The 26,484-nt window shown below is 40.7% G+C and overlaps 3 protein-coding genes and 1 long non-coding RNA gene across 8 annotated transcripts in view; 2 read left to right on the forward strand and 2 right to left on the reverse strand.

Annotated features, from left to right (window-relative positions):
- Positions 1-2,832: 2,832 nt before the first annotated feature.
- LOC119482533 lies at positions 2,833-3,874 on the reverse strand. The gene is made up of 2 exons (XR_005205454.1): positions 3,710-3,874; positions 2,833-2,921 (listed from the first exon to the last, which is right to left on the reverse strand). It is a non-coding gene; the product is annotated as an uncharacterized LOC119482533 (long non-coding RNA).
- Positions 3,875-3,967: 93 nt separating this feature from the next.
- Positions 3,968-6,304, forward strand: LOC119482531 (cytochrome c oxidase assembly factor 6 homolog). Its single transcript, XM_037760125.1, has 3 exons — positions 3,968-4,178; positions 5,227-5,382; positions 5,798-6,304. The coding sequence occupies exons 2-3, from the start codon at positions 5,239-5,241 to the stop codon at positions 5,894-5,896; spliced, it is 243 nt and encodes an 80-aa protein (XP_037616053.1). The 5' UTR covers positions 3,968-4,178; positions 5,227-5,238; the 3' UTR covers positions 5,897-6,304.
- Positions 6,305-6,306: 2 nt separating this feature from the next.
- On the reverse strand, positions 6,307-25,870 carry slc13a4 (solute carrier family 13 member 4). 4 transcript variants are annotated; one of them, XM_037760122.1, is made up of 16 exons: positions 25,713-25,870; positions 17,673-17,801; positions 15,149-15,285; positions 14,860-15,035; positions 14,563-14,617; positions 14,166-14,202; positions 13,964-14,053; positions 13,682-13,866; positions 12,301-12,420; positions 11,956-12,057; positions 11,485-11,586; positions 11,201-11,304; positions 10,478-10,587; positions 10,099-10,260; positions 9,344-9,481; positions 6,307-9,140 (listed from the first exon to the last, which is right to left on the reverse strand). In XM_037760122.1, exons 1-16 carry the CDS (start codon positions 25,836-25,838, stop codon positions 9,003-9,005), a joined length of 1,911 nt encoding a protein of 636 aa, XP_037616050.1. In that variant the 5' UTR covers positions 25,839-25,870; the 3' UTR covers positions 6,307-9,002. The 4 variants fall into 4 exon arrangements, with proteins under 4 accessions (XP_037616050.1, XP_037616049.1, XP_037616048.1 ...); XM_037760121.1 differs by having other exon boundaries at positions 14,166-14,205; XM_037760120.1 differs by having other exon boundaries at positions 14,563-14,626.
- The window catches only part of zgc:162331 (uncharacterized protein LOC793007 homolog), a 28,852-nt gene continuing 28,133 nt past the window's right edge, over positions 25,766-26,484 (forward strand). Inside the window, exon 1 of one of the 2 annotated variants that reach the window (XM_037760123.1) lies at positions 25,766-25,904. The gene's annotated coding sequence lies outside the window, so the exon portion shown is untranslated. Of the gene's footprint in view, positions 25,905-25,989; positions 26,078-26,484 lie in introns of those variants that run through there. The other variant, XM_037760124.1, reaches the window with a different exon arrangement.

Raw genomic sequence — 26,484 nt, forward strand, 5'->3', positions numbered from 1 at the left:
ACACTGACTTGACTGACAGGTGACAGCAGGTTCATGACCACTGCACATCCTCTTTTGTCCATCAAGTAAGTGACATCACGTTGCTTTTGTGTTGTGTGAATTTAGATGAACAGTTCATTCTATGAAGAGGCCAACTGATCCATTAATGTTGTTTTCTATTACTACAGAGACACGGCCGGTATGGAGGTACACTCTGGCTCCCGGCTCATGGGAAACGCTCATTTAAAAATTATTATTATTATAAGTATTTTTCTCACCGACAGATCTGTTTTCCCATTAGTCACAGTCGTGATTACTGTGAATGGATAATACATCATACTGCTGCAATCTAATTGCCCTCTTCATGTTTCGAGTCCTCTCCACAAATAACCCAGTGCCACCTCTCCGCTGCTGTAGACAATATTGCAGAGGGAGGAAGAGGAAATGATTATAATAGTCTCAAAATGGCACCGTGCATCAGCTACCTCACTAGTTTGCTTAAAATAAAATAAAATAAAAAAATAAGAGCCTCAAACAGAATGGGAAAATAACTTCAAAAGCTCTCACACAGCATCTAAACAAGCAACCTGTGGTGAGGAGAGTCTACCGTACCCAACAGGTTGAGTCATTTTATAAGACATGTGTTTCCCTTTTGAACATTTTATACATCTCATAATATCCTGTTAGTTTTTCTGAACATATTCTAATCCTTCCACGCTAATACCTCTTAAAACCACGGCTGGGAGAGAAGAGATGTACCTGTAACCGTATGGTGCAACATTTAACATTGAAGAGGGTGTGTGCATTTGAAATAGTTCATCTTTGATCAGCTGCTGATCAAACAGTGCAGGTGGTGTTGTGACATATTTTCCCTTGGATTCTCTCTTGATGAAATACAGTTACTTTAAGTGGTATGGTCACATGACAGACATAACTTCAAAACTTTTATTTTAAGCTGAGCTACAATTGCACAGCAGCTACAGAAGATATATGACAAACGCCTCCTTCTCTCGTACAATGCACATTTACAAGAAAGCACGACTCATATCATGTGAAACAGGCTTCTCTTTTTGTATATTTACAAAGCGATCACTGTTATAATGTGCATCCTGGTAGATAAGAGTACAACATAGCTGGGCTGTGGGGGTTCTTTTAGGTAGTATTTTCTATCTAAAGCTCAAAATGTGTCCTAGAAAATACCGTCTACTAACTCTTGAAACCACTACTGCTACTTTGAGCCACTTCAAAACGGATACACGTTTTTGGAAAAATAACTTTTCTTTTCCATCTGGACTTTAATCCACTCTGGAGAGCATTAAAGGACCAATGTGTAATAAATTTACTGTAATAAATCATAACATGACCCTGATATGTCATCAGAGATTATGGAAACAGGCTGAATTGAAATACCGGCTTCTCCGACAGTGTTATGCTAGAGTCGGTATGTTCACCTTTGACATTTCCATTCCGGTCCAGAACGTCTGTTTATGTTTTGGCCGGTGTGATCCTGTCCACTGCCCATTTCAACCCCCCGTTGCCACATACAGTATGAACCAAATTGGCACACAAACACAGCCTTCTGCAGCCATGGAAGCAAGCCATCCAACTGGATCAACAGAGGTAACGTTAACGTTAGATTCTACCCGACCTGAAAAGCCTCGGCACATCTCTCTGTGGTCCAGCTGGATTATCGAGGCAGCCAGTATTTGAGACGCACAACCGGTGAAGTGATTCAGACTACTGCCGCTGACCAGAGGCTAACGCCATCGTGTCTAGAAGGTAACCCTCAAATTCAGAAAACGTGCGCTAACTGCTGTCAGTCACACCGGAGGAGCGGACGGGCCTCGGCTCCAATGTTTTGAATTTGGACTGCTGTTACCCATTTAAAAAACAAGCTGTCAGTGCTACATATTGCTCCTTTAAAAAGGGACAGTGTGTAGGATTTGGTGGCATCTAGTGGTGTGGTTGCAGATTTCAACCAAGTGAGTACCCCTCCACTCCCTTTCCAAGTATGCGGTGACATGAGCCGCCGAGTACAAAACCGTGGTAATGCCGTTCCCCTCACTCAGAGGCCATCCTTACCATAATAACATTACTTTAGGAGCAAAAGAAGTCAGACGGCGGCTGGCGGTACCACGGTTTTGCACTCTGCAGCACGCATTACCGCAGTTTCACAAGCATGTTGGAGAACTACGGTGGCCTTCAGGTAACGTAAAAACATGAAAGGCTCTCTCTAGAGCCAGAGTTTGGTTTGTCCGTTCTGGGTTACTGTAGAAACATTGCGTAGCTATGAAGGGCTCATTCTAAGCTAACGAAAACACAACGATTCTTAGTGTCAGGTGATTATACACTAAAAACAACATAGTTATGAATATTATATTCTATTTCTGCTAATAGATCCTCCAAAATGTTACACACCGTTAATTTAAGAGCAGTTACAGAAAAATGTCATGACAAGTTTTTGGAAAAAGCTCTTGTGTTTTTGCTGCAAACAAGAATTCAGATATTACGCTTTGCAGGAATTGTGTGTATTTACACTCTCATGCATAGGGATACATATTTAAAACATGTTTTTGGACAGGAACTTTGGTCTTAAATCTCCATACTGGAGCGGATTAAAACATAAAAACACTCATTGACAGTGGAGGAAACAAACTTGAAGTGAGGTCAGTAAATGGTGTGTGATATGAATAGTGAATGAAGTTCTGTCTCTGAAGCAGCTTAGAGAGACACACTCAAGTCACACACACACACACACACACACACACACACACACACACAAGGCGACAAACACTTACTTTCCTCAGAAGAGGCCGAGCTCCTCACCCCTGCATCAGAGTACTTGTTTTTTTTATTCCCTTCAGTCCTCACAAGCACACGAACTGAGATGGATTGCTGCAGGGAACCATGGCAACCAGCGGGGCTATTCTCTGTCACTGAGGCTGAGGGAGGGAGAAGAAGAGAGAGGGAGTTAATCAACAACACAATTTCATTCTGCCTTCACTCACTGCAAGGCTAAACACACACACACACACAAACTTTAGTGTACATTCACGTAGCTCAGTGACAAACACTTGTTGTGCTGTGGAGGAAAAGAGGCTCCCAGGAAAGAAACAAACCTTCAAAAAGTTTGAATGAATGCACTAGGGCTGCAAGGTTAACTCGATAATAACACATTAACACAATCCATCTTTCGGATGTTGTAGCGGGCTCAGGTTTAGAGCTGAATGTACATATGAAACTAGAAAACCTAAGGAATCCAAAACTGGCATGGCCATTTTCAAAGGGGTCCCTTGACCTCTGACCTCCAGATATGTGAATGTAAATGGGTTCTATGGGTAACCACGAGTCTCCCCTTTACAGACATGCCCACTTTATGATAACACTGACACACTGACAGCTGTTGTTGCCTGTTGGGCTGCAGTTTGCCATGTTATGATTTGAGCATATATTTTAATGCTAAATGCAGTACCTGTGAGGGTTTCTGGACAATATCTGTCATTGTTTTGTGTTGTTTATTGATTTCCAATAATAAATATATGTATACATTTGTATAAAGCAGCATATTTGTCCATTCCTATGTTGATAAGAGTATTAAATACTTGACAAATCTCCCTTTAAGATTTGAAAAAAACACATGAAGTAGAGGAGTGAATAAAAGGCAGAGTGTGAGTTACATATATTGTGTGTTGTTGTTGTGGTTGTCTATCAGGCTCTGAAATGCACTCACCTGTTGCTTCCAATTAGTGGGATTCATCATGGTTACCTGAGGAAAAACAGCTAAATAATGCTACACAAGTTACATAAAACTCCACTTTGTGTGTTAATTCGTCGTCTGGAGAAATTCTGGTTAATTTACCTGTTTTTTAAGGTTTAAAAAACTGTCAAACATGTCCCTTACCTAGTGTGTGGATTTGTTAACCAACTGCTCCATCACCTGGTAGACTTTGTCAATTACGTCTTGACGTCATCACGTCACAGCGCAACAACGTCTTGACGTCATGACGGCGCAACCCGGAAGTGCTGCGACGCATGTCCTTCATTTCACTCTGCAGGAACAACAACAACAAAAGTCTCCAGTTTTGTAGTTAAATAACGAGTTTTACTCTGTTTTTTTCGGGTTTTATGGAGTGACAGATACAAACAACAGCAGTGGTTGTGACAAGGATATACTTTTGGAGGTTTTAGTGTTTCATTTGGTGAGTTACAGTTGAGTTTATACAAGCTACTGTCAGCTACTGTTAGCTAACTGTGTTTGTTTATGTTGGTTATATATAGTCGAGGGTGATTTAAAGTTGATTATTAGTAGTTTAATACTAAAGTGAACATGGTGTAGTGGTGTCATGTAGGTCAGATTTAAGATGTTGGGTCTTTTGAGGCTGATTAGGATGTAAATTAACAATGTAAACAAACAGCAAGTGGTGTAAACCTAACAGTAAACACATGGCTAGCATAAAGTAGCAGGAGTATTACAGTAATGAATGTGTTATAGTGAGCAAAGCATAGGTCAGGGGTCAGCAACCTTTACTATCAAAAGAGACATTTTAGTCACAAAAAAAATCTGTCTGGAGCTGCAAAACATTTGATCATTGTGATGAAGGGAACACAGTTTATAGTCTAAGTATATAGTATATAAGTCTAATGCAGTGAGGGCCAAAGAGACAATGTACTACGGAGTATTAGGGCCACATTGAGGGGAAAAACATCTGAGATTTACAGAATAAAGTCAGAATATTATGAGAATAAAATCATAACTGTAGGAGAAAAAAAGTTGTAATATTACCAGAATAAAGTTGTAACTTTACGAGAAAAAATTGTATATTATGAGAATTAAGTCATAAGTTTACGAGAAAAACGTCGTAATATTGCGAGACTACAGTCATAACTTTACGAGAAAAAAATAAAATAACGCGTAAAATTACTATATTATAATATTATGACTTTATTATCATAATACTACAACTTTTTTTCCCATAAACCTATGACTTTATTCTCGTTATATTATGACTTTATTCTTGAAATCTCAGATTTATTTATTTTTCCTCAATGTAGAGGGGCTAAAAAGCCTCATGTGGCTCCGGAGCCGCAGGTTGCTGACCCCTGGCATAGGTTGATACCATTTTTAGTGTAGACTACCTCATTGTTAATAATGGGTTTTCAACAGTTTACCCTTCAGATAGCAGGAGCGACATTAGTTCCTGTTAACTTTACCCAGCCTTTACTTTCTTTTCTTTTCATCTCTCCCAGGATCCAGCAGCTATGACGGCTCCAAACTCAGCAGAGAGGAAGGCCTGCTGGGACTCCAGGGACCTGCTGTGGAAATGTATGGATGACAATGGTGACAAATCTGACTCCTGCCAGAAGTTCAAGAGCGAGTTTGAGGCAAATTGCCCGGCTCAGTGGGTAAAATATCCCTTCTTTCTAATCTTTGTGACCAGTGAGTTTTGTATTTAGTATACACCATGATGTCAGGAAGGATGAACCACAAGCAGTGTTTGAAAATCACAATATCACAATATTGAATTAAATTTAGAATAGGACTGAACTCTCACCACTCAAATAGGGCTCTAGTCCGAGCTTTTTGTGAGATGTGCCGATCTATGGATGCATTCGGGCAAAGAGAGATAGACTAGATTAGATAGACATTACATAAAAACGTGTCCCACATTGTCCCACTCAAACATACTCTTTGTCCCACATTTGTTTTGTTGGGATCTGGTCATCCTACATTCAAGTGAACATACTTCACTCAGGTGAAAGCTGCATGTAGCCTGAATGAAATACTGCAGGATCACATCTTTTCCATTCTCCCTGGCAGGTGAAGTATTTCTCCAAGAGGAGAGACTTCTTGAAATACAAAGACAAGATGCAGACAGAAGGATTCAAACCTGCCGAAGGCCCCCGGCAACCTTCCTAACTACCGGACCGGACAGCAGACAATCTAAAAGCTGCAGACTGACTTTCAGACCAGGGCCAGAGGGGCAGGACTTGGGAGAGGAGATTCCTAACTTTATTATGGACCTGAACTCCATCTTTATCATAATTTATTTGTACAGAGATAAAAAGCTGCATCCAGAAACCATACATATTAGCTTCCCTCCACCAGCCCTGCTGATGTTTTATAACAAAGGAAACCAAAACGACGAGAGGGAAAAGATCCACAGTTAGTAAACCCAGCTGTCTGTCAGTGTGATTTACAGATAAATGCTGATGTTTACTGATACTCACGTTTTAATTCCAGGACAGTTTGCCTCATTAGGCAAAATCTCAAAAGTGTGACTGACTTGTGGTGTTTTGTGTAAATAAATAAAAATAATAAATACAATAGTTGACTTAGTGGTTTTATTGTTGTGCATGTATCATCCTAACTCTAACACATAATTTAGGAATAATACAGCTCATTTGGAAACAGGCTTTATTTTACAAATCTGTATGTATTTACAAAAGGAGTGTGGCCCCCGGGTCAAAGGTCACTGCTGTTAACACCATCAAGATGTATGAAACCTTCAGTAGAACTGAATAAATTACAAAATAAAAGGCTTTTGATTCTGCCCATACTAGGACCTAAACTTAAAATGCAGTGATATATATATATTTATATATAAAAAAGCCACATATTGCATTTAAAATGTGTAAAAATATAAAGTATAGCTTTTATATTTTTGCATAGTACAGTGAATGTGATGTGCAAACCTTTTCACCACCAGTTAATTGTGATTTGACAGTTGATTGAACAGACTATTGTACCATACAACCCTGTGCTACCTCACTCACTCTCTTCTTTAAAAGGCTTTGGATGCTGCATTCAATAATAACTCAGAACTTTGAGGGACTTTTGCAGCCTCCCAAATCTGCGTTTCTTTTTAGCGTTCACATGCCAGGAGAAAACAACGTCACACCTCCTGGGTGACCACATATAAGGACCCCAACATGGTCATCCTGTTGCTTAACATGCTAATGTAACAAATCTGTGTTTTTGTAATAATTACAGGAGCTATTGATTCTTAATAAAGGCATTTTCTATCTGCTGAATAACACAGAATTCAATTTTCAAGATGATATTTGCATAACTCAGGACCTCAGCTAGTAACATTTCATTCATAATCTAATTATGAACATTTCAGATGTATTCAATGTGACCAAAAGAGAAAAAACAGCATCTGACAAACAGGCTGAATACAAATAAGTAATTACGGAGAGCATATCTGAATCAAAAGCACCGGACTGAATACACAGAATAATGGCAGGAGTGTGTCCAACCTCTCAGGAAAAGCTACAAGAAAAAGGAAAGCTCAAAAATCAAGTTACCATAAAATAAGTCCACCAGATCTGGGACTTTTTATACCTTACATATAGTACAGCTTCCATTCTTTATATTGTAATTGTATCAAGTAAAAGCGTATGTCTGAAAAAATAGCACAGTGAAAAAGAAATTACACTCCTGCTTTCCATAATTTAAAGAGGACCTATTGTGCTTATTTTCAGGTTCATACTTGCACTTTGGGTTTCTACTAGAACATGTTTACATGCTTTAATGTTCAAAAAAACGCTTTACTTGACTAGCTGCTAGGCGGGTATTATGCAAATGTATTACTTGGTGACATCACCACGTTACAGAAGAAAAGTCGGGATTTCAAGTGAGGTGTTTCAGGAGCAGTGTTTCGGTGGGGGAGACTAACTCTCTTTGGCATGGACTTTGGGCTTTGTAACTTTGCAGACCTTTTACATGCACAAAAAAACTAGATAACACACTAAAGGAAAGGGAGAAAGCACAATAGGTCCTCTTTAAGGAGGATTGTAGTAAACCGAGCTTCTCTGAGATTACAGCGAGGCACTAACACGGTCAAGGTTGGAGGTCTGAGTCGTGCTAAAAGTGTAGTATGACAGGCAATAATATGGTAAAACAAGGCACTACTGGTACTGCAAGGTGCTTGTTCAGAGTTCACAGTATGACGATAGGGCACAAAATCAGCCTCAGAAACTTTGGTTAAAGACATCAGGCACATATTAAAGGTGCAGTGTGTAGGATCTGGCGGCATCTAGCTGAACCGAAACGACTCTAGTGTGCAAAGCGTGTAGGTCCTACACGCTTTGCACACTAGAGTCTTTTCGGTGGACACTGTAGGAGATCAAATCTTATTTTAGGTGAATATACACTAAAGAAAACATACTTATTAATATTATATTCTCTATATTTCTGTCAATAGATCCCCCTAAATGCTACACACTGTTCCTTTAAGAGGCCACAAGCTTTTACCTCTTTAAAAACAGATCATATAAGACGTATCATATCATAAGATACTGGGTAAATCTGAAAGGCTTGACAGCAAGTAGCTCTATGTATACAGTACTTTATCAGCCATGGTAGAAGCCTCTTTTCGTGCATTTATCTTGCTTTAATACCGCAGTCAGTAAAAAATCCTCTCAGCAAAGCCCGACGTGTTGCAGTGCATGTGATCCGGTTAAAGAGCGACACATGTAAGTGCAGCAGAAGTTCAGCAAGCATGCAGTAAAAAGAGGCTTACTTACAATGGCCATGTAGCTTATTTCTATCAACTAATCCACGAAAAAAAGGCACGATGTGGCTCTGAAAAACTTATCATTGTTTGCATTCTAACAAAATATCAGTTTCCTGATCACCACAAATATGTTTTGTAGTTTTATCTTCAGTGATTTGGTGAAAACAGAATCTCCATTAAACTATGTTAACGGAGGTTTAAAAAAAAGTTCTTGCTGGAGGTCAGAGCTCCACACGGCGGCCACTTTGACATTCTGCATTACTCGTAACGCCCCCCTCGTGGCCAATCAAAATCAAATCATTACATCTAAGCAACAGGTAATGGTTTTCTGCTCTCCTCTTCTTCTTCTCCTCTTCCAGGTCCAGTTTAATCCGTCTCAGAAAGGGCTGAACTCTGAGCAAGACCGTCCTCTTGACGTCATTTTCTTATTGTCTTTCTTTTTCAGAAACACTGCCCCATCTCTTTCTGTCTTTCAGTGATTCGTCCCCCCACCCCAACGGGGGGTTATAAGCTCCCGGTGACGTTCCTGGTCACCGCCCAGACTGGGAACTCATTCAGGTTGAAGAGGGGAACCCCCCACGTGCTGATGGCCAACATCACCACCGCCACGCCGATCAGGTTCACCCCGAAGCCGGCTTTCACCTGGAGGAGAGGAAGAGGAAAAGGGACGTGGTGATATGTTAAAAAAAATGAATATCAGAATAAGGTTCATCAAGAGTTAAGAGTGAAAGACTTTCATCCTTCTGATTACGTAAAACAACTTTGACACGCTGTACTCTGGAGCCTTTTGATGGTGCAGGTGCAGAAAGAGCATGTGACAGTGTGTGTGACTGTGTGTGTCGTACCATGTCGCTGATCTTCACGTGGCCGTAACTGAAGACGATGGCGTTGGGGGGGTTCCCCACTGGAAGCATGACCCCGAATGACACGCACATGGTGGACGGGATCAGAGTGTGGAGCGGGTTGATGCGCAGAGTCTCCGACTGGAAGGAGGGAAGTGGGCGAGGAGACAACGTGTAGAGTCAGCCTTTTTTCACATCAAACTCGGTGAAATAAGAGTTTATTTCGGGCCAAACCAGAGTTGGTGATTGTTGGAAAGACTAACGACAACAGTATTGATGAGTTTTATTTTGTTTCTGTCAAGTTTGAATGAAGTGTTTTACGATGCTACGCCACTAGAACAGCTGATCTCAACATAAACAAATACACGTGGATTGATGGAATGATGACGCAAGTGTACTCGGGTACAGAACAACTTTACTAATGCGAAAGCTGAGCGGAGAGGGGGGTCAATCGTACTCTGGGACGGTACGGATCAATCGTACCTAATGTGAAAACGCCCTTAGTCAATAGGCGATTTGAGGGGGGAAGCCATCCCAAGTCTGAATTATTGTCAGTGCTTTTTTACCTGTTTTGGTGTCTCCAAACTTACAGAGAGGTGAAAAAAACAGACCCTTCCAAACCCTCAAACCCAGCACTTCCTCCAGATTCTTTGCACACATTGATAGGTACAGTATTGGAGGACCAGGTATTGGAGGACCAGGTATTGGAGGACCAGGTATCGTGAGTAACTGCATGTGAGGGAGTGTGTGTGTCGTACCAGCGCTGACAGGATGGGCAGGAAGACGGTGAGGGTTGCCGGGTTGGAGGCGAACTCTGTGACCGCTGACACCAGCAGGCAGGCCAGCAGGGTGACGGCCCACGGAGGAAGACCACTCATGGGCTCCAGCTGTCTGCCGATCCACACCGACAGGCCTGACACCTACACACACACAAACACAGACAAAACACATGTGAGCATCCTCAAAGCGCCGGTCGGTCTCTCACCCTCAGGACCTAAAGTCCTTTATCTAAATCAGACAGACAGTATCACAACATCTGAACTCATCTGGAAGCTCCCCTGACCTTCATGAGGTAACCTGAGGCTAAACTTGAAGATAAAAATGTTTCAACAACACATACAATCACATGCATAGTACCTTGCAACCAGCAGCCAGTGCATAGCCTCCTCCCACCAGGATGACGATCTCCCATGGCATCAGTCTCTGGAAGTCCTTCCAGGTGATCATGGGAGCCAGCGGGTCGGACTCTGAACCACAGAGAAAATGTCAATACAGAATGCTAAATATGCTATATATACTGTATATATATATATATATAGTTTATGTGTTTACCTCTCCGTGTGTTTAACATCATGAAGACAAATGGCTTGCAGCTGTTTGCATGCCTGAACTACATCTGTGTCTCTTATACAGGTTATGGTGTTCAGAGGTTTGTGGTCTGACAGCACCAAAGCACAATACATGTCAGACTTTTCCAGTGATTTTTCAAACTGTTGCACAACTGTAGAAAAACAACATCGTCTGAAGTTGAGCTGTCTCTCTGACCCGCTGAACCTGCAGCGTAAATCAACCTGGCAGGCCGCTAACACAGACAGCAACAGCTGTTTGGAGCAGGACGAGGAGACTGGGTTTTGTGACTTGTGTCTCAACTTTGTCACAAATGTTTTGATAACAAGAATATAACAGTGGAAAGGGCTGAGTTATGAATTGAGGTGGACAAAGATTTCTAAAGTACTCATTTTGAATAAAGCCAAAAATATAGTTTATCAGTTTATTATGTTTTTTCCCTTTTTTAGCCGGCCCGAGGAGATAAACTAAATCTAGTATAGCTATATCAAAAGCTGAGCGCATGGTCCTGACCTGCGTTCCTACAGCTGGAGGAGGAGAAGGGTCGCCTGGCAGGGATGAGGAAGAGCAGGAAGCCCAGAAGGACAGACACGGTCGCATCGGTCCTGTAGCCTTTCCTGGAGGGGGGAAAACACTCACAGATATAATAGATGCAGAAGAAGAAGATCTAGTTCCCATAAAGTTCAATGTGAAGTGTTCTCATGGTGCCGATTCTACGTGTATCTCGGTCTGCGTGACGCTCAGTTAGTGATGACAACACCGATTGTGGTGATGTCGCAACATTGCGGGGTACGTACTTCTCAAAAAGAGACGTCCAGCCGGGCACGAAACCGGGCTCCCTGGTGAACCACAGCAGAGTCATCAGGACGAAGAAAACAGCGGTCACCACCTCTGGGTAGCTGGGACACACAGAAACCACAAAAAGCATATGAGCAACAATTACATGAGTGATAACACGATTGTGCCACAATGTCATGTCTGGGTGTGTGAGTAAGACACACACAAAAACACACAGGCTATGGCCAAAAGCCTGAAGTTGTTTACTGGGAATGGGATGTTTAGCTGAACATTTGTGCAGTGTTTCAAATAAAGATTAATGATGTAAAAATCCAGAATTGTCCCATGAATTTCTGTAGCTAAGACCAACTCCAAATGGTCTTCCTTCCTGGTGTGTTAATGTTGTTTTTCAGTCACAGGAATTGACCAAATTCCATAAATACAACCTGTAAAGGAAAGCTAGGACAAAGAAACCAGACACACGTACACACCTGATGGGTCCCAGTTTGGCGTACTCCTCTTGGATCCTCCTCTCTGACATCATCTCTCTCCTGGTTTTGCGCTTCTTACTCAACGAGCATGTTTCCCTGAAGCTGAACACGCACAACAAGAACGACAACATCAGCCACACGGCGACCGACCTGACACACTCCCTCTGTTTATCCAACCTGCAGCCACAGGTCACCAAAAGCTGCCAACGTGGCTCAACGGCGGACAGACAGAGAGGGATTATCATGAGTCTATAATGATCAGATGCGTTACTCCTGCCCAGCAGGTGATATATATGCACACACCACCATAATCACACTGTATCTGTACAACACACACACACTCACTTGCAGCCGAGGAAGAGGACGTGCAGCCACAGCCAGGTGAGGACCAGCATGATGATGGCGATGGGGAAGCTGAAGATGAACCACGTGCCGAAGTTTATCACCTTAGCATCCGGATAACGACTGAAAAGACAATCACAGAGTTAGGTTAAAGGTAGGGTTGGTAATGTTGAGAAACTAGCAAGAGTACGCTAGATTTTAAAAATGATCCAACTTAAAAACCCAGTTCAGTGTTGCCAACTCTTTTCCAATGAAAGTAGCGAGCAGCACTACTGTAGCTCCAAAAGTCTATAAATCAAGCGATAAAGTTGCCAAGTCAAAGCCACCGGAAAATTAACTTCCAAGGCCTCCGCCATTTCTGATAACGTCAACATCACAACTTGTAAACATCGGAGCTTTCAGAAACTTTCCACTTACGAGGTCGTGAATACAACAAGAAGGCGATGTCAGCGATTCAATGCTGCTACCACTACCTATGGTTTGTGTATTCCCTCGAAAGCGCGTCATGGACAGCAGGGGCCACAAGGGTCACCGCCTTGTCGACGCTCACCATCAAAGTCACCGTCAGTGTGTGAGGCATCGTGAGGAAATGTTTGCAGAGATAAAAGTCAAGCTTGTTATCTTGGATCATATAAAGAAAAGAAAACCGCGGCAGAGGGGTCAGAATCAGAGTCTGTGCAGAGCACCTGTGGTCATTCGTCCTCAGTGCACTTTAACCTCTAACAGAGCGCTCCTGACAGTCTCCGCTATCGTGTCATTCAAAGCTGTGCAGGTGATAAAGCGTGTTTGCTCAGACATGCTTCGCCGAGCTCTCTGCTGTACGGACACTAAGCGGGGTAAAGGTGACATTCAAAGATGATGATTGTACAGAAACTGACTTCCTTCAATAAACCTCAGTGATGCGTCGCCTTCAATTACTTTGTTTCAGTTGATTTATATGGAAGAAAGGAGGAAAGAAAAGGGACACTGAAACTGTCTAATTACAGTAAAGCAATACTGCAAAACCATGATGTAGCGCTAGTTTTAAAGGGCGGGTCCATCTGCGTTCTGTTCGGGGGTTTTTTCAAATGGAAACGCATGTTTGGATCGCTGTTCCTTTGTAACATCACTTTAGGATTATAAGTACTACTGCACACACAAACCCACACATGCAGAATCAAAATCTGACCTTTGTCCAACAAGCTGCGACATGAAGGAGGCCATTCTGCCGGGCTTAGTGCTGCGGCTGGAGGAAATCCGCTCTGTTAGGACTGGCGGGGGCTGATTAGTTTGATCTCAGATCCTGCGAGCACCGCAGACACTGAGTTAACGTGTCTACAGGAGCTAATACCGGACCAAAACACCTGTCTGATGTCAACCCCAGAGTGTGTGCACGTGCACCTACGTGTTAAACTGCTCAGCGAAGATGAGGTTGGTGGACGTGCCGGTGATGGTGATGAGGCCGCCGATGGTCGCGGCGTAGGTGATGCTGAGCGACAGGCATTTACAGATCATGTGGTCCCTCTTGGTGGGATACTGGGAGTCTCTCCTGGCCCTCACCCGCTTCACGTTTGGGATTTCGATCGCAACCTGAGAGAGAGAGCGAGGAGAATCTCGTAAAATGAATCCACCTGTTCAACCTCTAGGTGTCCTCCTGTGAGTGTGTGTGTGTGTGTGTGTTGCTCACCTGTGGCAGCAGCTGTCCGTTGGTGTGCCTGACGTACTCCTGAGTGGTGACTGTCTTTAGAGCCAAACCGTTCACCTCCCCAGGCTGCACCTGAGAACAAAAGAGAGTTCACTTACATCATAAAATTGCTTCTTATAATATAATATATAATATAATATAATTGCTTCTGTCTACTCAGCGTAAAATCCGTCGTGGGTCTCACCTCGCTTAGTATAGAGAGCTCCCGTTTAGCGCAGTTGCTGCAGGAGCGAGAAGAGAAGAGAAAATTAAGACTTCACAATAACAAAAGATGCCAGTTACTATTACAATAAACATATCTTAGCAAGTAAAATGTACTTTTTACTGCTGTTAAAGTTAACGCGGTACTAACGCCATCAATTTCTTTAACACATTAAAACAACTTGCGAGTTTTAGGCTGTAGCCGGCTCAGTTTTAAAGCTAGAGTGAAGATACTGGTAACATATTAAACTATAAAACCTAAGGAATCCATCGGTACCAACCATGTCATACTACGACATACGAAAAGGGGGCTAAATAATACATAGATATTTACCTCACACCCAGTGCAACAGTAAATGCTCTCACACACAAACACGTACCTGTTGTTGCGATAGAGAAGCTCCAGCTGGTTTTTGTCCAGGTTCTCTTCTTTTTCTGAAACAGCTGTAGACAACAACATTCATCATCAACCCGTCACAGGAGATAAGATCTATTGCTCTGCTACAGTTGGACTCTATTTTCTTCACACATCACATATTTTTGACTTTGAGTAGTAGTATACAGTCCAGTGAGGTTGTAAGCGTTGCTATCAACATCTGTTTAATAGCAACGTTTTTGCAAAGAAGCTTTTATAGTTCAGTGACCTTCCCTCCCCGTGGTGACGGAGCCAGACGTACCGTTGTCGTCCTCGGGGGCCTCGACGGTCTCGGAGTCGGCGTGGCCGTCGGCCAGGCCCGTGCATATCAGCTGCTGCAGGACGGCCTCGGCTATGGGCATCACCATGGCCGTGGTGGACGTGTTGCTGAGCCACATGGACAGAAACACCGTGCAGCACATGAAGCCCAGCACCAACCTGGAGGAGAGAGAGGGGGGGGGGCATGGAATGATGATGTGTGTGTTCAGGATTTAATGTGTCGTTATGACCGTGTGAAAGTGTGTGTGTGTGTTTGTGTGTGTGCTGCTCACATGCCAGGCTTAGCACCCGCGATCATCACCATGCGCAGGGCGATGCGTTTGTGCAGGTTCCACTTCTCTATCGAGGCCGCCAAGCAGATGACTCCCATCAGCAGCAGAGTGGTGTCTTTACAGTACTCCGCTGCCACCTGAACACACATTTCAAAATAAAAGTTTGTACATTTCAGACAGGAAGGAGCGACGGGGCCTTTTGCTTTTCCCTTCTTCACCCACTTCACTCTTCGTTCCTTTGGATCAACACTTACTCTACAGTTTCCCATTTGTTCTTTCTAATCTGCCCCACTTCCCACCCGCAGGTTTCACGGCCTCACAGCTTTGTATAAGCTCGTGTCTCCTCACCTCTCACCTAAAACCTGCTGCACTTCCTCCTGCTGGACATTTTTTACACATGGCTCCTTCGCACTCTCTTTCTCTGTCATTTCCATGTACAATATTAAACGGAGTAACACAGCAAATAAACTAAATAGGATGCAACGTAATGCTTTTAACTCCCCTCCTCTCTTCTTCATAAGTGAATATAGTAAAACTCAAGTAAAAGTGCAACTTTTTAGACCAGTGGTTCACAGGGGGTGCGGCAGGATTTGCCTGCTCTGAGGTTGTCAAAATTAGAATTTGCTCGTGTATAACTAAAATCATAATAACACACTTACTGGGTCATTTATACAAAATACATGTATGTAATTATTTAAAAAGATATATTTTTTTGCTACTTAGTAGCAAAATCTAACAAAATATTCTGCTTCAATCCATATTTGTTGGCGTTTAGCCTTTCAAAAACAACATTTTCACTGCGTTCAAACACCTATTCGTTCTCTCGCTTGTTGCACACAAAGGGAGGCCCGCATATGTATTAACGAGGCATTCTATAGCAGCAATCTCACAACACCATAAATTACATTTTATTTAACCGAAATACCAGAAATCTATTTTGGCTCTCACGCTATTAGAATAAATTAATGAAGTTGTTAAAAAAAAAAAAAGATCATATCATGTATCTGCATTTGTTCAGCGAATCTATCAAGTCGTTGTCACATTATTTATGTTGACACTCACTGGTACGTTCATTTGGGAAAGTGTGGGTGTTAAGGGAGTACGATAATAAACTGAAAACATTGCATAAAGCTCTCAACTGGCATATTTACAGAACACCAGCACAAGAGGCTTATAGAGCAGTGTTAACAGGCAGCTTTGTCACTGTTTGTCAATGCGATTTGGTTATATGAGGTGTACAGCTCACTTTTTATGTAATGTCTGATAAGAAAGGTGAAGAAGAGGGTGGGGGGTGAGTTTAATGGAGAGGAAAGTTGTGTTGTCTGCTGCTCTCGTCATCAGTCGAAACCAATCAAAATCATAACCAGGATGCAGACTTGGCGGTGAGGGATGATGGTGATAAAGTGTCTGAGTGGCATGTACTCAAACATCAGAGGGATAATGATGATGAGTACGAGGTTAATGGGGTTACGAAACCTTTACAGCTGAGCGGCGGCGCCTCGGCTTTACACTGACACGTAACACAATAAGTACTGTAACACCGCATCGTAAAACCCTCATATGCATCCAAGAAACCTCTCACTAAAGCACACAGACACACGCAGGTGGGTCTGAGTTCTTGAAATATACTTTGGCCTTTCACCCAGTTCTTCCATTTCTTCCTGGATACCGTACAGCAATCTGGTCAGCTGACTCTTGCTTCCAGCACAGTAACATGTCGTCATAACCGGATATCCCGGCATCGCTGGTTCCCAGCATTGCTGTTAATACCTACATGGTTTAGCTCTAATAAGTGTTTCTCTCACTTTCCCCCCTTTAGAGAGACAAAGGTTGGCACACTACAGAGCCCTTGTTTCCCCTTCATACCTTTATTCTTCCCAAAACCCAAAGATTTAAGATTTACATCCCTAGGCTTATGTAGATTAAGGTAATTAGAGTTCATTATTGGCTATATATAGCCTACACACACCAATGGAACTAGACATCAGACCGGCAATACGTAACCCAGAATAGGCTCACATGACCACGCCCCCTTTTGGGGAAAACAATCCCTTATAGACGGTAACAGAGTAAACAGAAGAAGTTGAAACATGTCTGCAAACTTCTACTTTAAACAATCTATAATAGTAACAGTAATAGTGCTGAAGGGTTGCTGTGTAGTTGGTTGCACCAACAATAAATCTAAAAATGCTGATCTCCAATTTGTTCCCCTGCGATGCTGGTCTGCTCCAAGATATAGACCAGACCAGCATCGCGTCATCACTGAGGCTGCGTTCCCTTTTGGGAGAAAGAAGCTCGACGTCACAGGAGAGAAAATGGAAAATGCTGAAAACCTGTTGTGTGTTAACCAAGGCTTAATACGGCATATTATCTTGCAAAATGAAACCAATAAAGTTAGCCTACCTTTGTGTCCGACTGTATACTATACTACAATTCCCATTCCCTATAGACTATGTGACACTTTGTCTAACTTGTGTGTTTAGCTTGCACTATAACTACACACTATACATATCTAGAGACTCACCTCGCTGGACTTGAGTACCCCAAAGAGCGGGTAGAGGAAGGCGGGTACCAGAGCAGCAGCACCCAGAGGAACGGCCTCAGACACCCAGTAGACGGCTGTCACCATCAACACGTACGCACAGCATGCCTCCTGTTAGTGGGAAAACACAAAGAGAGGAACAATTAATGCTTCCAATCAGATAAGACATAGTACTCGTTCATTCATTAGTATTGTGTGTTGTGTGTGGTTTATACTCTGCTGCATACACACACTTCCCCCTCTCTCTCTCACACACACATTGATGTTGCATTAATCTGGTAATAGTTATATAATATCGACATACCAGCCCCTCACACCGCTCTATTGCAACACCAGCGGGCTTAGTGACCAACCTTAAAAACTAAAGAGGAATCTCGTGACATTTCTTAAGTCCTTTCATAAACTCCTAATTCAAGGATGCGTCTTTAGAGTTGACATACAAGTTGCAGAAAAATATTGTCCGCAAGGTTAACAAACTTAATACCAGGTAAGTCAACACTGTTGGAAATGCTTTTTCTCCTTTTTTTTCGAGGTTGTTTTCCATTTATGCAATTTACAGTTTGTTATTACAATAGTTCATAAAACAATTTTTTAAGTAGTTGACCTTAGAGACGAACACAATAAGCACACTAGAGAAAACAACTTCAGCGTTCAAAATTTAAATAAAATAAAAACTAATAATAATAATAATAAAAATATGTAGAATAAAATAAAAAATGTAATAATAATAATAAAATAATAGAATAAAATAAAATAAAAAAAATAATAATAATAATAATAATAGAAAAAAGTAATAATAATAATAATAATAATAATAATAATAATAAATTAAATAAACAAATAAGTTAATAGAAAAGTAAATAATAAAAAAGTAATATTTGAGTACCGTGATTTATCTGTTTTAATCGGCTGCCCACCACATTAGTATTACATACGCACTTCCCACTTCTCCCACATGCTGTGAGCTTGTACTACTTTTACGTAAGCAGAACATTCAGTATAACATCTTGCAAGCAACAGGTCAGTTAATCTCAAATTAATAAACCCAGAGGGGGAGAATTAGCCACAGGGCTTCAGGATGAAGCATGCCCAGACCTGTTCAGACCTCACAGGCATTCAAAACATGGCTTTTACAGAAATCACTGCTAAGTGGGTGACATTGTTAGGACCCTTTCTGCATCTCTGCTGTGTACTATTTCAATTAGGGCTGACAATCGATTAATTGGAGATTCGTGGGTACCCATAGAACACATTTTTATTCACATATCTTGAGGTCAGAGGTCAAGGGACCCTTTTGAAAATGACCATGCCAGTTTTTCCACGCCAAAATTCAGCGTAACTTTGGAATGTAGCCTCCTACGCGACAAACTAGTTACAACCGAAAAAGCGCAAGTTGCAAACAGGTGTAATGTTCACTATGTTCACCATCGTTGCTTATATTTCCTTATTAGAAATAAACACAATGTACAGCTGAGGAGGCTGATGGGAATGTTGTTAGTTTTGGAGGTGTTGGGATCACCAACATTGCTTTTATCAGCTGTGGCTCGGTGTTAGTTGGTTTGGCTTTCATGGCACTAGGCCGTCACTCCAACGCGACAGCATGTATTCCTTTTTGAATGACTTACTGCAGATTTAACTCGGCAAGAGGAAAAGGGCATTTCCAGCCACAGCTGTTGGATTAGGCTGAGAACAGACGAGGTGTTTGGGTTCATAATCAAAGAAGGCCTCGCCAAAAGGAAATGTTACAACAACTTAAATCCTCCCAGGACACATTCAAACTTCACAAAGAGAGAATGTGGTAAAAAGAAAAATAAACAAAAGGCAAACTGTGTATTTCTCCATTCACACTAAGAAGAGTGGAAAGAGGAAAAGAGAGGTGACTTAAGGGAAGTCAAATGGACAGATAAAAATGAATAAACAAACTCATCGGGTGATGTGCTGATTCAGCAGTCACTGATCATTGACTATTGGTCTGTGTTTATCAGAAGATAGTTTCCACACAAGGACTAGACCTTCTATCAGATCCTCAAACATCCATCTGTGCTTTTTTTTCTTTGTTTAAGTTAGAGACAAAGTGCTGGGTAAGCAGAGAGGCAGCAATAACTGAGTCGCTGATGTGACCTCCGAGATAACCAGACTGAGACGTGGCAGTGAGCAGAAGTCAATACATGCTGCTGTTCTAATGGAAGAAAGCCACGTTTGCTTTGAGGTCAAACCTAAAATTGGTGTATTTGTAAAAAGGTTTCAGATTCTATTACTTGCAGAGCAGAGCTATTCACAAGTTATTTTAATACATTGTACCTTGAACATGAAAAAGTCAAATCTTTTCACCCTACCTGCAGATTCCTTTCACTGACATTTTTAGAGAAATAGTGGATGACAGAGTGGCAACAGCTGCTGCGACAAGCACGGAAATTGAAGGATTTAAAAAAGAAAAAATGTAGGCGAAAGTTCACTTGATTTTCTGAGGCTGTAAGAATGTGATGTCGGGTGGCTGAGGTGAAAGAGGCAATGTTTGTGTGTTTCTGCAGGCTGCACTAGAGGAAGAGATTTGAGTCCTAACAAAGAACGTACATTGCTAAGAAGTGAAAGTCAATTATACGTAAATTCCATTGCAACGCCAGCGCCCAGCAGCAGACCTACGACTCCGCCATTTTGGACTGTAATCGAGTCGACTACTATGGTTGACTACCGTGATGACGCCAGTAAAACGTCTGCCTATAAAGTGCCGTACAAAAGTAAAACAAAATAATTTCTATTCTATTGTCATAATTTGAATGTCTCTACCGAAATGGTCAGTGTTGAACAATGAAAATATTAGAAATATGCATACTATTATAACTATTAATTACTTACTTACTCAGGAGAATAAAGTGAGCAATGGACATAAATGGATGTTAGAAAAATCCAGCACACAGATTTTGAGAGCAATCTCAAACTAGATATAGATGTCTAAAATAGATGTCCAATAGACCACAGACCATGAATGTATAAGAGCCTACAACTCCATTAAATTCTGTTTATGTCATGCTACTAGCACTACTAGCTACTGGCCGATAGCCGGTTGTTTGGGAACAGAGACGTTAATACATCCACCACGGTACAGGCTGACAGCATACAGCCCATAGGTGTATTATAAGATAATAAAAGTGATGAATTACAGCCAATATATCCATTATTACAGCTGCATACAGCTAGCAGGAAGCTGGCAGAACCGGTTACGTCATATAAGCGTGCAGGGCGGTGCAGTCCCGTGGGTCTGATTGCACATTCGTAAAATAACTCTGGATTTAGACATTAGTTAATTTTACAACTTTTAGGACATAATGATTAAATGAAGGACTATTTAAGTGTTCATAATGGGAAGTTGATTTACCTAAAAATAAAAAATACTCTGATTTACAGACATCTCTTTATACAGCCATGGCTATAGAGTCATTGGCGTTTTCAGTCCAAAATGGCAGCAGCGCTACCGCAGCATCATCTAGCAGCTGATTCGCCTCTTTGCTTCTATATTCTTTGGCCCTAATTGGGTTTTCTGGAACAATTGCATCTTTCCTATGACTTTCCATTTCATACTGACAAAATGTAATTGCATATCAATGTGTCTAGCTGGCAGATATTTGACGGCATTAACTAGTTTCAATCAGATAAGACGGACCTTTTCCTTTGAAATCTGACAGTTTTACAGCTGACAGGCCAATTTCTGTCTCAACACATGACAGAAGCCCATTGATTGACTCATCAACTCTGTTATCTGTGGACACCTTAGGAAATACAGATGATTGGTATTGAAAGCCAAACAAACAGTGACTTAAGGGACTCCTGATAGGCAGATTAGGTCACAGTTGAAATCTCTATAGTTACTGAACCAATCAGCAGAGGGCTAAATGGGATTTTAAACTGACAGATAACATAAACACACACCCAATCTGTTTTATGCAGACAGACAGATACTAAACCAACATCACAAATAAAAGCAAACACACACATAGTGCTTAGTAAAGCCTTAAAATCAGGAGACCTTATCTATTTTTGTCAAATAAAGTGAGATGTGGTAAACAATAACTACAAGAGGAAAAGTCAAGGGATGAACAATGTCAAGAGGATTCATCACCTGGGGACCATGAATGTCTGTACAAAACAGTTGTTGAGTCAGTCTGGACCAAAGTGGTGGACCTACTTTATAGCTCTTAGTTTATATGGGGATGCAAAATGGCAACGAGCATTCTGCATATCTGCCATTGGCTTTGAATTTCTGTGCAGCCTCTCTCCCTCCGTCTCTGACCTGGCCTGACTGCATCCAACTGATGTTCTGTTTTGCTGCAGCTGGACACAGTACCACTTCAAAACACACACACACACACACACTCTGGCTCCAAACCACATCCAAGTCACATTCTTGACACAGTCTGGGGTCCCCACTGTCGTAAGGACGCCACGTGGGGGCCCGAAATCTAGCGTGGTGGTCGGCGATTATATAACTTAATTGCTCGGATTGTTTTCTTTCCTTTTCTTTGTAGTGGAGTTTTTGTTCTCTTGTTCTTTCTTGGCCTCATCCTGCGCCACCTTTACTCGCGCCAAACATCCACCGGTCCTGACATAACAGCAAGGCTCCTGGGCGATGGAGCCGATCGGCCGGTGGACAACTCGTGAGCACAACAACAGGTCTTTTGAATATTAATGATGTTACGAGAAACACAAATACCTGTGACACGGAGGGACTCATTTATAATACATGGACACACACCTGTCGCCATTCGCACCGTTATTGCTTGAGATGGGGGTTCTTTAGCAACTAGCAAGTGTTGAAAAACCATGACTGAAAGTGGATATTAATGATTAGTGTTAATAAACATGTGACTGTCTTAACATGCTAAATGCCTTGCACGTTATCGTGTCATTCATACACCTTCATACGCACAACTTTGGACCTATAGTCCCCATTTGAGCCACTGCCTCACAGCAATAAGCATCAGTTTCTCTGAAAAATAAAATATATTGTTTTAACCCTTTCTCAAGTTGCATCTGTATTTTCTAATACAGGTAGCTGGAAATAACATGTCGCTGCTCTTTTTGTAAATCACAATAATGTATATTTTTGGATGAATGTATAAAATTAGGGCTGCAACTAACGATTATTCTCATTGTTGATTAATCTGTCGATTAATCACTTGATTAATCAATTAGTTATTTGGTCTATAAAATGTCAAAAAATGGTAAAAAATATTGATGAGTTCTTCAAATGTCTTGTTTTTTCTACAAGTCAAAGTTTACTGTCATAAAGGAGTAAAGAAACCAGAGAATAATCACATTTAAGAAGCTGGAATCAGAGAAATTTTGACTTTTTTTCTTTAAAAACAAATACTCAAACAGTTTAATCGATGATCAAAAGGGTGATTAGTTTAATAGTAAATCAATTAATTCTTGCAGCTCAATATAAAATAAAAGAAAGAAACAACATATACTAATAAAACTGATGATACGTTCTTTAATTTTGGAGATTTAACTTCCAGCTAACATCTTTGTTTGGATCAGGAAAAAGAGGCACAACTTGCGAAAACAAGTTAAAAATCCGTCTCATTGAGCAACAGACTGAATATTTTTCTTCCGGATACTTAAAACAGTCTTTTGAGGATTCTGGAAATACGCTCAGACAGCTGCAAGAGCTGTTGTGTGTGTTGTTTTTGCAGGGTTTTCAAAGACTGAAGAGATTTTTGCAGAGAAACTGAGCCTTAGTGCTGTGATGCGAATACGTGAAGTCTTGAGAACATCAAAGTCCAGTCAAACTTTTCTCAGGATATGATATGCGCCTTTAACCTGGCATGAGAGCATGTTGACGTGATCACGCAGGTCTGAGCCTCACTAAACACGAGCCTGTCTAAATCCCACAAATCCAACATAAAATCCTCATCCTCACTCAAAATCCTGAAAGTTTGACACAACAGAAGAATTTACCAAACTGCTACAGAGACACTTAATCCAGAGTCAAAATGATCAGGTCACTTTAGTTTATAAGAAATACACAACTAGAAGAAGAATGAGTTTTTGTGCAACTCTCATCTCATCTGACATTTCTACACATAATCAACAAATCTTTTCTAATTTTACTCTAAAAGGTGAATTCTTGTGGATTTATGCAGATTGAGGTAATCCTATTGTTTCCACTGCAATTTCACTTGACATTTCCTGAGCTATGAGGCAGAATAAGACTGATTTCTCCTCCTTTTCGATGGCTGTCACAGAGGACAATCAAGCTGAGCACGAGCCTGTATGAGTGTCAAGTTGTCCACTCAGTTGTCCTCTCTCTGTCCCCCTCTCTCTGATCTCCATCTCATCAACATGTCGCGACGTCTCCCCTCCACACACATACAGCTCAGCTGATGATGGGACAGCTCGGGGACAAGCATTCATCAAGACAGACAGTGTGCCTTTTGATTGATTCTCTCACTGTGTGTCACACACACACACACACACACACACACATGCGCACGCACTAAAATCCCATCAGGCCAGTAAAGACATTAGCAGCAACCAGGACGAACAGATCAACTGGATGTTTTGTTTACTGCTGTATCGGCTGTTTTCTAGGTATTTATGTGGTTTGTTGATATATTTAATAATGACTAACTAAATAGCATTTTTAAAAGTGTTTAAATAAAAATCAATATTGGTATAAACAGCATGTATGGTACTTTAATATATGTTGTTTTTGCTATTGTTGTAGTACATTAATCACATATAATATTTTTATAAGATTTGTGGTACTCAGGAAGCTATTTCTGGTGATTTTGTCTTATTATTATCATTATTATTATATTATTATATCTCCTATATCTTTGAAATGTTTGTTTATCCATGGTACTCAACTGTTTATATTATGTTTATTTTTTGTTTATAGCTTATATTGTATATTGGTAAAATTGTAATTTTTTTATTCTTATTTTATTCTAACATTTTTAACTATTCTGTTGTTATTTTTACTGCTTATTTGCACCAACAAACCAAAGCAAATTCCTGATAGACCTGGCAATAAACAAGATTCTGATTCTCAATATGAACAATTTATTGACTTTGTCTCACTTATGATAATGTTCTTAATTTACAATATAATAGCAATAAATTTCCCTTACAGTAACCTGTAGTTTAAGTAGTTTCATTAGTAATCTCCCTTAAATTCTACCATAAAATTGTACTGTATTAAGCTCTTGTTTTGAAAATCATGCCTTTTTGGTTAACTTTCTTTCCTGTTAATAATACAATTTTATTTTAATTTAATATATTGTGTTTGCTATTGTTGTTGTATCACTGGTACATTAATCACTTATAATATTCTTATAAGATTTGTGGATCTCAGGAAGCTAGTGATTTTGTCTTATAAAATTATTATTATATCTCCTATATCTTTGAATTGCTTGTTTATCCGTGGTACTCAATATGGACAGATAATGTTCTTAGTTTCCAATATAATAGCAATACATTTCCCTTACAGTGACCCTGTAGTTTAAATATTTTTGCCCCTTAAATTCTACCATAAAATTGTACTGTATCGTGCTCTTATTTTGAAAATCATGCCTTTCTTGTTAACTTTCTTTCCAGTTTATAATATATAGCATTTTTAAAGTGTTTAAATAAAAAACAATATTGGTATGAAAAGCATTTATGGTACTTTAATGTATGTTGTTTTTGCTATTGTTGTAGTACATTACTCACTTATAAAATTCTGATATTGTGATTTTGATTTTGTCTTATAAAATTATTATTATTATTATTATTATTATTATATATTATTAAATCTGATATATCTTTGAAATGTTTGTTAATCCATGGTACTTGATATGGACAATTTACTGACTTTGTCTCACTTAATTTCCAATATAATAGCAATACATTTCCCTCACAGTGACCTGTAGTTTAACTATTTTTGTGCTCTTATTTTGAAAATCATGCCTTTCTGGTTAACTTTCTGTCCTTTTTTATAATAAAACAAAATAATAATATATATGTTTTGCTTGTACTCACGCTGGTGGGGTGGATGAGTGGTAATGGAAGCAGAAACAGAGGGATGAACACCACAACGATCAGCTTCCTGGCCTTCCACAGCTTCCTGAACAGATCCATCCTGGCTGCTGCAGCCTCAAGCCTCATGGAAGAGGGAAGCTCTCCTTGGAGCGAGTAAAGTTCTGCTTTTGGCTTTGCGCTTTTAGGCACGAGGTGAGTGAACTTGCTTTTCCAAATCTGAACTTTACTTCCACCCTGTTGGAGTCTGGTGCCATGCACTCACTCTGCACCCTCTGCAGTCCCTCTCCTCTCCTCCTCTGTTTGGTTGATGCTGGTTGAGGCATCAGGTGAAGGAGGCTGCAGGCACATTTATGAGCCTTGGATAGGTATGCTAATTAATCACTGCTTCTCCCCACCCTCTCTGGCTCTGTATCGACCAATCAGAACTGAGTAAAGTTTGCACAAGGGGCGTGCATGCATCCTGAGGTTTTTGCAGTAAAACTCTTGCAAGAATGTAATCAGACTAAGAGGGAAATAATGAGGGACATAATATTAGAATAGTAGGGATGCAATATAAAATGGAAAATTTAATTCTGCAGGGATGTATAATTATAATAACTACAATAACACAGAATACTTTAAAGGTCCCATATTATGCTCATTTTCAGGTTTGCACTTGTATTTTGTGTTTCTACTAGAACATGTTTACATGCTGTAATGTTAAAAAAAACACTTTATTTTCCTCGTAGGAATTCTTTACACACCCACCAGGTTGACAGTGAAACAAACAGAG

Source organism: Sebastes umbrosus, chromosome 23 (assembly GCF_015220745.1).
Source record: "Sebastes umbrosus isolate fSebUmb1 chromosome 23, fSebUmb1.pri, whole genome shotgun sequence".
Classification (NCBI taxonomy): domain Eukaryota; kingdom Metazoa; phylum Chordata; class Actinopteri; order Perciformes; family Sebastidae; genus Sebastes; species Sebastes umbrosus.